Below are 12,363 nucleotides of genomic sequence, written 5' to 3'. Positions count from 1 at the left end.
GTTTACTTTCATAGTGTGTCTAGTCCTATATCTCTGCTACTGTCTAATGGTTGTTGTAGCTCATCTATTCTACACTAGAATAACAACTGTTCAATAAATCCTTATTGAAAACTCCCAGCATGTTTATTCTTTGTATCTGAGACAAACTGAGTGAGCACGAGTGACTGAGCGAAAGGCAGTATATTGTTTCCATGATTCTGAGGGATCAGGGCTGTCCTGTTCGGAGGTTGCCAGAATCTATTCTCTCCTTGGTAGGAGGAGATTATAGTGGCACTATCAGCTAGCAGATAGAGCCAGACTAATGTATCCGGTGGGGGTGCACAGAATCAGTCCGCCACCAGTTCCACAGTTTGTTATCCAAACGCGCAGATCCTGTATAGGTTATATAGGAACTGCACAACATGGCGCCACCCAAATTGGTTGGGTACTTATTTAACAGTAGAATCTGAGTAGGTCAGTCGTGCTTTTCTGAGAGATCCCTACTCCCAAAACACCAGAGACGTCTGGGCAAAAACTCTGCCACGGCTGGGTAGGCTAAAAAATCCTATTTATTGGCTGCTGGTTTATCAAGCTTGAAGGACAATTAGTTCCTAAAATTGTGCAAAACACCTTATTTTGGTTTCCTTGAAAATCTATTTAGTGTGCTAAAAACAATGAGTAACCAGGTCTTAGACCCACTGCAACAAGCACTGCCCCTCTCAGATTAGGTGGAAGATGCAGACGCAATACACATTGCACCAAATTTTAGAAATACAGTCACCCTGAAACTGCTAGAACATGGTTTAACACCTTGGGGCGGTATAGTAGTATTCGTGATTGAGGCACATGAATCAAGCAGAACAGAGGTATTTTATATATGTGTTACATTCCCAGCAGCAAATGCAAGAACAAAAACATTTCACTCCTACACAGAAGGAGATGCACCAGCGTAATATTGTCCGTTTGAGGACATTGAGGTTCCGCTCACGTACCAGGAATACCTATACTGGTTTAAAGGCGCCCTACCCCACATAAGAAGACTGAAAGTCAGCCCGCTTGGAAGAGAAGGGGCAACATGGCCAATATTAGCGGCCTACACACCTATTCCATACATTTAAACAATGCCACCAGGAGACTTACTCACACAACACAAAGATTTGATAAAAATCTACAGAAACTTGACGATATTCTTCATGAGCAGACTTGCAGTCCAAACAGCGATGGTTGCAATAAATGGAATTCAGACTCTGGGTACAACAACTAAAATCACACCACAAACATTACACACAGTGATCAGTAAAATGCCCACCAAACTTGAACAAATGCCATTCTGGCTAGCCACCAATTCATCTCCTCTATTGCTTCGAGAGACAATGGAATCAATTGGGAATAAGAGAGGCCTTTCTGAAAGTGATATGTCTTTAAACGTTGAAGGCCCCTGTAGTGAAGAGGACCGGGTGAGATCACCTGGAAGGAACCCCACTATTTGCGCTAGATGACGGAGTGATTCATCAAACTTAGAGATGGTTCTCTGCAATTTGTGACGGATCTTGGACAGTTTGCGCAGGGGAAACTGAGGATTGCCTCCTTTACTAAAAATCCTAGGAAATCTATTGACTACAATGGGGTTAGTACCGATTTTTCTTCGTTTATCACGAACCCCAGAGACTCCAGAAGTTCTATCGCGGTCTGCTAGTCCGTGACTAGGCGAACAAGGCATTGATACATAAGCAAGATATCATCGAGGTAAATATAGAGTATTATACCGTGGGCCTGTAAATGTTCCACCACCTGCCTCATCATTTTAATGAAGCACCGTGGAGCTGATGAAAGACCGATTGGGAGGGCGGTAAACTTGAACACTTGAGAATCCCATACGAACTGTAGGAAACGCCTGTGCGGAGGAACAATTGGAACCGCCAGGTAGGCGTCTTTCAGGTCCAGGCAGATCATCCCATCGGATATTTGGAGAAGATCCTGCAAGAGGTGAATACCCTCCATCTTGAGTGACTAATATAACCAAGAGTTGAAATATTTGAGATTGATGACAAGACGTTGTCCCCCATCCCTCTTCTCTACCACAAGGAGATTGCTGATAAAGCCTCTAGGTGGATTGCTGATCTCACTATCGCCCCTTTCCGCAAAAGGCTGCCCACCTCCTGGCTCAACTATGTCTTTTGCTCAGAAGGAAAGGACAGAGGAGTAGGTGGGTGGGTGGGTCTGAGTCGGAGTGCAGTAAAACTCGATATAGAAACCCCTCACAGTTTGGATCACCCATGCGTCTGAGGATAGATTTTCCCAGTTTGCCTGAAAAAGGGCCAAGTGTCCCCCAATCAAAATCCCAGTAGGGTCCTGCATTCTTACCTTGGTAATAGTTAAAGTTGCCTCTTTGGCTGTCTCTGCTTCCGTAGAAACCAATGTGAATTGCCCACACCTCAATTATTGAAATTTATTTAGAAAACGGCAAGTGTAAATCAATGACACTTGAGCAGGTCATTTTATTTATACCCATTACTCATATTCTTCTGCTTTTTTATAAAAGTTCTTTTAAAGACAGAAAAGATACACTTGCAGGAGCCAAGTGTTCCATTAAGTGTTTCTGTAAAAAAGAAAAATACAGTTCTTGCTCTTGCTTTCACTGAGCTTTAGTTGTCACGGAATAGGAAATTTGTTTGTGAATATTAATGAACTGATGTGTTAATATGTTGTGTTCTGTGTTTCCATTTGCCATATTGATTGTTTTCCTTTTGTATTTTGTATAAGTTGTTCAGTTAATTGTTATGACTGTTAGTGTATCTTTTCTGTCTATAAAAAAGCAGAAGAATATGAGTAATGGGTATGAATAAAATTACCTGCTCAAGTGTCATTGATTTACACTTGCCTTTTTCTAAATAAATTTCAATAATTGAGGTGTGGGCAATTCACATTGGTTTCTTAGTATTACGGTCCAGCCCCCCTCAGTCCCGCTACGGACCTGACTCCTTCGGTTGTCTCTGCTTCCGTGGCAACGGGGATAAGACTTTATCTAGTAGAAACTACCAAACATGCTTAGTTCCTGCCACTGGCCAAGCCTGCAGTCGCCACCCTTGGAGGCTGCCTGAAAAGGACGAGCGTCCCCTACCTTGACTGGCTGCGGCAAAAACAGGGGGTGTAAATATCAGTTTGGTGGAAGATTGTGCCTTGTTAGGGGAATTAAATGGATTTACAAACTTCCCTAACTCTTTAATAAATGGATCCCCAAACCGGTTTTCTTGGGCTATTGCTCCTGCCTCAGATGTGGAGAGCTCCCCCAATTTAGGGTCAATTTTTACTGACAAGTGACCTGCGCCTCTCTGTAGATTGTGCAGTTGGCGTTCCCCAGGAAGATAATTGTCCTTTGTGCCCAGTTTGATGACACTTCCGGGGAAATCAGGAAACCAGAGGCTTTGGCGTCCTCCGCGAAGTCCATGATTTTAGCCAATGGACCGGTGACATCCAGGAGTTTATCATGACCTAAACACCAGGACCGGTCAATACCCTCTTTGGAGTCACGGACAAACTTGGAGAGGAAAGTGGCCATCTTGGAATCAATTTCTGGTGTGTTGGCCACTTTCCCTTTCAAGGAAGGCCGGGGGCATTCAGCCTTCAAACAACCCCTCACTTCTTTGTCTAGGGGATTCCGTAGATGGCTTGCCATGTAGGCCGCCACCTTGGCGCAGGGCACCAGTTGGATGCAAAAGGTCATCCAGGTCCAGAGAATCCCCTTGCGCCGTGAGACCTGAGTCTGCGGGAAGGTCCGACCCTCCAAGGGGGGGTGGGCACTGGGCGCCACAGTCAGGAACAGTCCCCATCCCAGTCAAGTGTTCGGGGAATCCGCCCCCGCCCCTTGGTCCAACTGTGGTGGTGACTGTGGAACCATCCCAGAGGGACATGGTGTCAGGGGCTCTGGGATGGGCTGGGCGTCTAAAAAAACCTTCTTGAGACGTGCAAAGGCGTCTAGATCTACCTTGGGGTCGTCCGCGCACTTATGCTTTTCCACGTTTTGGGGTGGGGTAGCCTGCGGAACTAATACCTACCCTGGAGGTAGGGGGGCCAGGGGCCCAATATTATCTTCCCTCGTTTTGAGCGGTTGCTCGCACTGCGCCTAGAGTGCCGCCTATCTCTTCTCCAGTCGGGCTACCAACTGCGATATAGCTCTGAGGGTGGAGGCGTCCATTACCTCACAGAACAGGGCGTCTGTGGGGTGGTAAGTAACCTCTTCCTCCTCCATACAGTCCCCAGTCTTGTCATAGTCCATGGACTCCATTTCCATCAGGGAGCTGAACTCCCCCACTTAAAACAGTGGAATATGACTGGTAAGTACCAAATTAGTAGCGTGGGACTGCCCCCTGGGTATCTGAGGGGCTAATAAGCTCCTGGGGTGTCCCTGAAGTTTAAGTATGTCTTACTCCGTAGGGTGTTATCCCTTCAGGGTCCGGCCGCTAGTGGGGAATTCCCCTTTCTGGAACATGTGAGTGGTGTATATTACACTCAGCCGACTTGCAAGGGGCTAAAAATAGACCACTTTCTACGGCTGTAACTGACCAGGCTTCCCCCGTGAAGATTGACACACGGAGAAATTGACCTGTTCTTAGTGCCGGGGAGTGGGGGAGCGCTGCGTGCGATCCTTCCAATGCGCGGGCCCTCTATCGGTCGGAAGACCGCGCTGAGCGACCTTCAGCAGAGACAGCTGCGTAGGAGCAAGGGGGCCCCCAGGCTCATGAAAACGCACTATGAAGTTAATGCACTGAATGGCGACCACGTAGGAGTGCTAAAACTCCTGTGGTGCCCTGCTAAGACCAAAATAATACGGACCGGAGGGGTTTGCCTAGGTGAATCCGATTGTGGTATCCCGGCAGCAAATCTACCAGGATATTGTACCCCTACAGATTCCATGGGGCACAGTTAAGCCTCTTTTCATGACCACGTGATTAAGTTTGGTTGCGTAGGTACCAGATGCATGCCTCATTTATTTGCAGCATTAAATTAATTATTATTATTATTTCGTATTTAATAGCTTATTAAGCTTTGGATAAGGAGTGGCGAACACAGGGCTGGTCCCTGTGTAGCCCTGAGGAAGTGCTAGGGGGACGCACGAAACATGTTGGCAGACAGGAGTTGTTAGGTACACCTAAACCCATTACAATTTAGGTATCCTACCATTTCTACCCCATTTTTAGCTTTACCACCTAGGAGCCAGAATAAAGTATTTGCAACTCACTAGGCAGGTAATTTTAACTAATCACATATACTCCACTCCTTCACATCACATTCCTTGCACCACACATAGTCTTTTGTAAGTGCTCCTACGTAATTCCGCAAGTCGCAGCATGCCCCAGTCCGTAGAGGGCTGGGATGGGCCCTATGATGAAGCATGTCACCGTGGGGCAACCCTGGTGAGTGATTGGACACCTAAAAAAAGGAATATTTTTCCTTTTTTTCCTTTTTTCTTTCTTGCAACTATTGACACTATTCCAACACCATTGTGTGCTTTGGGAATAGAGTCATAGACTATGGCTGGGTTCTTGATCTCTGTCCCTAGAGATCTTGTGTGACTTAAGACCAAAATAATACCTTAAATCGATTACAAGAAAATTAGAGGAAATATGACTTATCTGTGGCGCTGCTGGAGCATCGAAAGAAAGAGGCGGGTAGAAGGGCTTCACAAGACGTTATATGGCAGACTGGCTCCTGATTGGATGGACTTGATTGTGTTGATTTTTTCTGCAGTTCATGTGAAATGTAGTTTTCATTGTTTTGCCTTAATGAAATGGCTGCTGGAGTTTCGATATATGGAATAAAGCGAAGGAACCTAAGCCTAGTCCTCGCCTCTATGTCCTTAATAGAATTGCACAGACCAATTGATGAAGAGGGCTGACACAAATTCACTCTACGTATGTTTTTTTTGTTCCATTACATGAGAGGAAAGAGACCAAGGCAGTAGTCGTTAGGCTAGACCTAAAAAATAAAGCAGCATCACAATAGCTTCACGTTTATATGCTCAATGTAACTTCATTTTCCATTGAGAAAGTCACTGATATACGGTTTGATGTCAAGGCTTGTTTAATTCTTAGTAACCTTTTTGGAGATCCAAGAGCTCATCCGCTATCACACCGCCAAAAGCATAGGTTTCAAAGGTTTTTTTCCATCGTCTAGTGTCCACCCATTTGTGAGCAAAGCTTGGGGAGGAAAGGGGTTGTTTCATATTGTCCTAGGCTTGGCATATTCTTGATCAGCTATGTGAACCTCCTGCTCACAAGTGATGGAGCCCGGGTCTAGTGCACCAAAAAACCCTCAGCACAACCCCCTCAACCTGTGCTGCTGCAGGTGTCTTGGAGGTACCTGGAACCTCCAAGTGAAGAGATATGTAGGGCAGAAAACTGAAACATTAGGCACACATAAAAAATGCTGAGCTTGAAACCCTGCCATAGAAGAATGTCACAGTGAAGTGCCCTTCAGCTAATCCTGGGCAGGAGTGTCCTAGAGCCCAACATGTGAGAAGGGAGACACCGGGAATCGCAATCTATGTGGTGACCTAGAATGCTCAATAATGATTCCACCTTGATTTGGGGCATGTATTCCAGCCAATGTATAGGCTCAATTCACTCGCATACTTCACAATGTTGGTTTTCCAGCATGGGTTTACATATATTACTTTGTCATTATTTTTCTGATATTCCAATAAAGAAGTGATGTTTCAACTAAAAAGAAAAGTTGTAGTCTGAAATAGACTTTGAAGTGCCATACTACCAGACACTATTTTGCTTTAGTTTACCCATGAGAGCAATTTAAAGGACTCACTGTCTTTAGGTAGTTTGTGAATTATATTTGTGACTTTTACTGCACCGTTCATTCCCCTTATCAGTTTCATTTTTCCTACTTAGGCTCAAGAAGAGATACCTACGCCTCCAGTTGAAGTGAAAACTGGAGTATGGTTTCAGGTTGGAGATCTTGTCTGGTCCAAGGTGGGAACATATCCTTGGTGGCCATGTATGGTATCCTGTGATCCACAACTTAAGGTTCATAGCAAAATAAACTCAAGAGGTAAAGGAAAGTGGATGGAATTAAAGTGTTGTTTTTCCATTACAAAGCATGTGGATGATGAGTTCGCTGTTTTTATTATTGTAACCATGAGGGATGCGTTTGCATATTTTTGAGGGAAAATCTCAGATTCTTATTACCATTCTGAAATTACAGACATGCAGAGCTGCAGGAAGCATAGGATGTCAGAGGTGCAGATCCCAATGTAGCACATAAATCTGAACTGCAATTTACAGGTGTAACATAACAGAGTTCTCCATGACATAATTCCAGAATCCTTTAGGGCCAAGATGGAGTTAGCAGTGGCAATGGTGGTAACTTTGGTATGTTGCACAATCAGGTAATGGTGCACTGGCACCTGAAATACCCAGACATCATACAGAAAGGTGTTGAATAGTCCGAATGATTCATCACAAGTTTCATAGTAAATGTGTAGTTTAATTATCAGGTGAGGTTGAAGGGCGATCAATGAAAGACAGATAAGACTGAAAAATTGTGTATTGGATCAGTCCGTGATGGGAGAAGCTAACAGCATTTTACCATAGATGAAGCAGTCCTCCTAATCAACAGATTTCACGTATAGTGCATGAGCCAAAGCCACAGATCAGTTGATAAGAAAACTGGCGAAAAGAAACCATTGTAGTGCATACCCAGCTGAATTAGCGGTTTAACTAATGGAAATGACACCTGAAAAATCAATTGATAAAAGGTATTGTGTCCTTAGCTACAAAGTGCACATGAATCACCCCATTGGGGCTTTCCATTTATGAGTTCTATAACTTGTAAAGACTATAATGGGAAGCAACCCTGCCTGTGAACTTGAGGCCCAGGAATCTCAAGCTTCTTTCATAGATGTTATGTGCAACAAAATGGTTTTCTACAGATATGACAGAACTCTTGTCCCATTATGTTGGTAAAGAACATTATAAATGCTGAAAAGTCGCACCTTGAGTTATGTGCACTGTTCTTTTTGAGGCAGCTGACAACTGGATCTTAGGCACTTTTTCTTGGATTTTTTTCCAAGGGATAGGATAACGATGAGATGAAATGTTTGGCTCATCGGAGAATAATTGTAATTGTGCAACATCAAAGCAAAATAATGCTGGTGAAATAAGACGACCCGATTGGAAGGGTCTATAATAGCACAAGGCATTGAGGCGCCCCTGGTCAAACTGGGAATTCAGGGTTCGATCCCTATGTGGTCACTTTTTTGAAATTTAGTTTAAATTAGGGTTGGACAATTTTCGTTTCCTTAATATTCTTGACACTGGTGATAAGAACTTCTATTATACATTTATAATGGTTGAAGTTATGCACAGGATAAATTAAGAAACGAGTATGACTTGGGAAGAATGAGATAATATTGGCAGCACTCAGTCAGGCTTTTTGGAATGAAAAATAATTGTCACCATTACCAAAATCAAGGGTACAATGTGTAAATGCATTGCGTGTTCTCTTTTAACTAGTCCAAGGCTATGTTAAAAACTCACAAAGCACGTAGATGGTATGACTACTAGTGCCCTGTACAGGATGTGATGTCATATAGTTAAATACGGCAGAAATTGAGGATTGCACTGTGTGTTTTTTATCCCCGTGAGCAAGGTCTTGGCTGAGCCTGAAACACGCAACACCCTGGAATTGTACCATACTGGAGTACTGGCATACTCATTTTGGTCACAGAAATGGTGAAAAGGCACTCCCCTCTGCATGTCCTTTAATTAGCCCTCAGTGGGCCTCACAGGTGAAATGAACTAAGTGTTGCATGCTGGGATCGGTAGTGCACTTTCAAAACTCCTTTACCTTTAGTAGGCTTCTGTGCTGTGTCCAAGTGTTCATTTCATTAAAGAGCCCTCCAGTGGGCCTTCAAGATGAAAATGTTCAGTTTAATTTTCTTTTTTTTCTGCTGTTCCACTCAGGAAGACTCAGGGTAGTCCCATGTCCTCGTGGCCCCCTCATCTTGATGCTCAGTGGTGGTGCAGTCTTCTCGGCTGGACTGCCGGCTATAAATCATCAAACAAAGCTTTCCCAGTTTGAAGAGGCACTCGAAGAGCAGATTAATTTAAAGGAAACTGGCATTTTCATTCAGATGCATTTATTTGCCTTATGCGTTTCAAAGCACTCAGCTTCTTGATCACAGGCATGATGATACTGCGCAGAAATGTTGAAAAGGCACTACCCTCTGCAGGTCTATTTAATTAGCCCTCAGTGGGCCTCAAAGGTGAAATCAACTAAGTGTTGATTACTGGGATCAGTTAGGCTAATTAAATGGACATGCAGAGGGGGAGTGCCTTTTCACCATTTCTGTGCAGTAACATGGAGCCTGTGAACAAGGAACTGTGCTCTGAAATGCGTAAGACAATGAAATGCATCTGAATGAAAATACCAGTTTCCTTTTATTATAAGAATCATTGGAATTCATCTGCTTTTCGAGTGCGTCTTCAACTGGGGAAGTTTTGTTGAAAGATATATATGTGTGCATGTATATATATATATATATAACATTTTATGTTTTAGCTTTACATGGACATAACAGTGATAAGTAAAACAGCATAAAAATTGGTACATATTGTTTGCAGCATAATCTTGTAATGGCATGAATTTTCTGTCACATTGTGGAGTCCTTAAGCTAATATTCAGGTACACGTTCCTCTTTCTGGAAACCTTGACTAATTCTAATCTGTAACACATTAAACGTTGACAGTTGTTTCCATCTCAGTTTCTCAACAGAGCGCAACAATAGATATGTCTGGTATAGCCCCATATATTCCAGGGTTTAGACTTAGTTGGCACTAGTAAGCTGTAATTATGTGATGCATCATTACAGAATGCTAGCACTCATTTATCCAAAGTTTGTAGTGGACCCCTTCACCATTTCATCGCTATAATTCTCTTAGTCAGTAGGTGCGATACACTACCAATACAGACACCTCCTTGACATACCTCAGCAAAGTGATCAGTGGGTCTGGTGCCAAAGTGACTCTGGGGCTGCCAGTTCCCCTTCTCTCATAAGAATTAGTTAATGTTGACCATCTTATTCGCTGTTGCCTTCCTGCCCAGGCTAATCTTATCATTGTTTTGCAGTACACAGGAAAAATAGTTATGGCAGAGCAATGGGTATATTTAAGAATAATTGCAAAAATCTGTTAGCGCAACCATTTTCTTTTTGGCAATTCTGATAGCCTGTGAGAGAGGTAACTTGATCCATTTATCAATGTTTTCTGTAAGTCGATTCACCGTCCCCTCGTAGTTATTTGTGAGTTTATTAGGATCATTATGCACTCTAATCCCTAGCTACCTGACTGGGTCTTCTGGCCATTCCATCAGGAACTACGCTGCACACTGTTGGGAAGATGTAGTGAGAGGGACTATTAATGATTTATCGCAATTAATCTGTAGGCCAGCATATTCCCTCAAATCATACTATTTAATTTGGTATGGATGATAACGTTATTTCCAGGATTCCTTGCATAGTAGAGCATATTGTCCGCATATGTGGACAGAATGTTTGTTCGTAGAAAATCTCAAGCCCCTCTTTATGTGGAATTACCTAAGTATGCATTCCTGTGGTTCTGCCTCTATAGTGTATAGCAGTGTGGATAGGGACACCCCTAACCAGTACCTCTTCCAGTCGAAATAGGCTCCGTTATGGCAACATATACTCTTATTTCGGCCAAGGAATTATTATAAAACAGCTGAGCCAATTTAAAACAAATCCCCAACTCCAGTCTTTTTTTTTTTTTTTGAATTTTTGGAAGACCTTTATTTATAGGAAGTTATACATACAGTCCAACACGTAGCCCGAAGGCTCACAAATGCAGTACATATCAATAAAGCGATGCTTGAAGGATCCATTACAGAGGTACTGAGGTCTAATTTTCAAATTTAGGGTCTGAAGGATAGACGGCAACAGGATATCGTAAAAACAACACATTGGTTCCAGCCTTATAGAATCAGGAGAGACAAGTATACAATGCACTAAAATTGCCAGAAGCACATCTGGCCACAATAAAGAACAACGTCTAAACCCAGAAGAAAAAGAAAAAGGAAAAAGAATAGAAGGCCCATTGAACAAAAAAGAAATAAACAAAAACACCCCTCCCACCCCCCACCCTGCACCCCTGCAGCTGGCTACGGCCCACCCCCCCCTAGCAGTGTGCCTGTCGCCCCACAAAAAGGAGTCCCGAAATATAGAGAGTAAGAGAAGGGTCCTAATCTATAACTACAATAAAGGAATGGGAAGCGGGGAGGAGCCCACCACCCGTCCTCCGACTGCACCCTCCCGTAAGTCCAATATTAGCACTAGGTAGGAAGTCCGGTGACATAAAGCATTACTAGCAAAACAATTTAAAGTACGAAGCCGGCACACCGCGCAATCAAGGATATCAGCACGCCACCCATCTGCCGCGGTCAGCAACGAGGAAACTGCCAGTCCGTGAGAAGAAGCGTTCATCCCTGTCCCTTTTTCTCTTTTCCGCCACTGCTTACCAAGGTAACCCAGGAGGACATGAACGGTGGTCCAAAAGAGTCAATTTGATGCAAACATCCAACCGTATCAGGTACAAGCAGATCCAGTAATCCCAGGCTGGGCACAAAGTACACCATCCGCATGTTCTGGAGCTTAATCGGCCCAGGGAAGAAGGTCTCAATGTCTAGCCCCTTCTGGAGCGGACCCCGGGGAACAAGGAGCAGGACGTGGGGAGAACACTCCCGTCGCAATCGAAATCCTCGGATTACACGTCGTCCCGGGCAAACACCATCTGCAGCGAGAATCGTTACGGGGCTTTGGGTCTCAAAGCCGTCACTGTCGCATAAGGCAGCCATCTTGTCGCAGGCAGACGTGGAGCAAGGAAAGTCGCTGTGAACCTGCGAGTCAGCCATTTTCAAGCGACCCGGTGCACACACTATGTCGTCCAGCTTGCTGGCCAGGGATCGAGCAGAGTGCACCATATCGTGGTGAAGGGAGACAACAGCTGCCAATAAATCGCCATAGCCCTGATCATTTCCACGTCCCCTTCCAGACATGTCACCCCGCTCCACACGCCCGCGACCACACTGTGTCCCAGACTCCTCAAAGCTGCATTCCATTATGCCCTCCGCAGTCTCCGGTAGAGACGCTACGAGTCGGGCCAGGCTGCGCACAATGGGGCATCAGTTCTCTGTGTAGCAAGGAGCGGCTGACAGAACCGGGACGTGGCCATAAACAGTGTCCCCTAAAGATACCGCCCTGTTAGATGTCGAAGGATCGGGAAATTCGGGAACCCCCCGCCGTTAGCGGGAACGTGCGCAAGCAGTCACTGGGCAGCCAACAGTCCGGGCTCCTGCAAT

The 12,363-nt window shown here is 44.4% G+C and overlaps 1 protein-coding gene across 2 annotated transcripts in view; it reads left to right on the top strand.

Annotated features, from left to right (window-relative positions):
- NSD3 (nuclear receptor binding SET domain protein 3) overlaps nt 1-12,363 on the top strand; it is a 1,769,888-nt gene that overhangs the window by 196,800 nt on the left and 1,560,725 nt on the right. For both annotated transcript variants that reach the window (XM_086943639.1, XM_086943638.1), the window contains exon 3: nt 6,882-7,041. In XM_086943639.1, the coding sequence (XP_086799765.1) occupies nt 6,882-7,041 (160 nt within the window). The remainder of the gene's footprint in view (nt 1-6,881; nt 7,042-12,363) is intronic.

This window comes from Lissotriton vulgaris, chromosome 11 (assembly GCF_964263255.1).
Source record: "Lissotriton vulgaris chromosome 11, aLisVul1.2, whole genome shotgun sequence".
Lineage (NCBI taxonomy): Eukaryota > Metazoa > Chordata > Amphibia > Caudata > Salamandridae > Lissotriton > Lissotriton vulgaris.
This window is presented reverse-complemented; position numbering and strand designations above follow the sequence as displayed.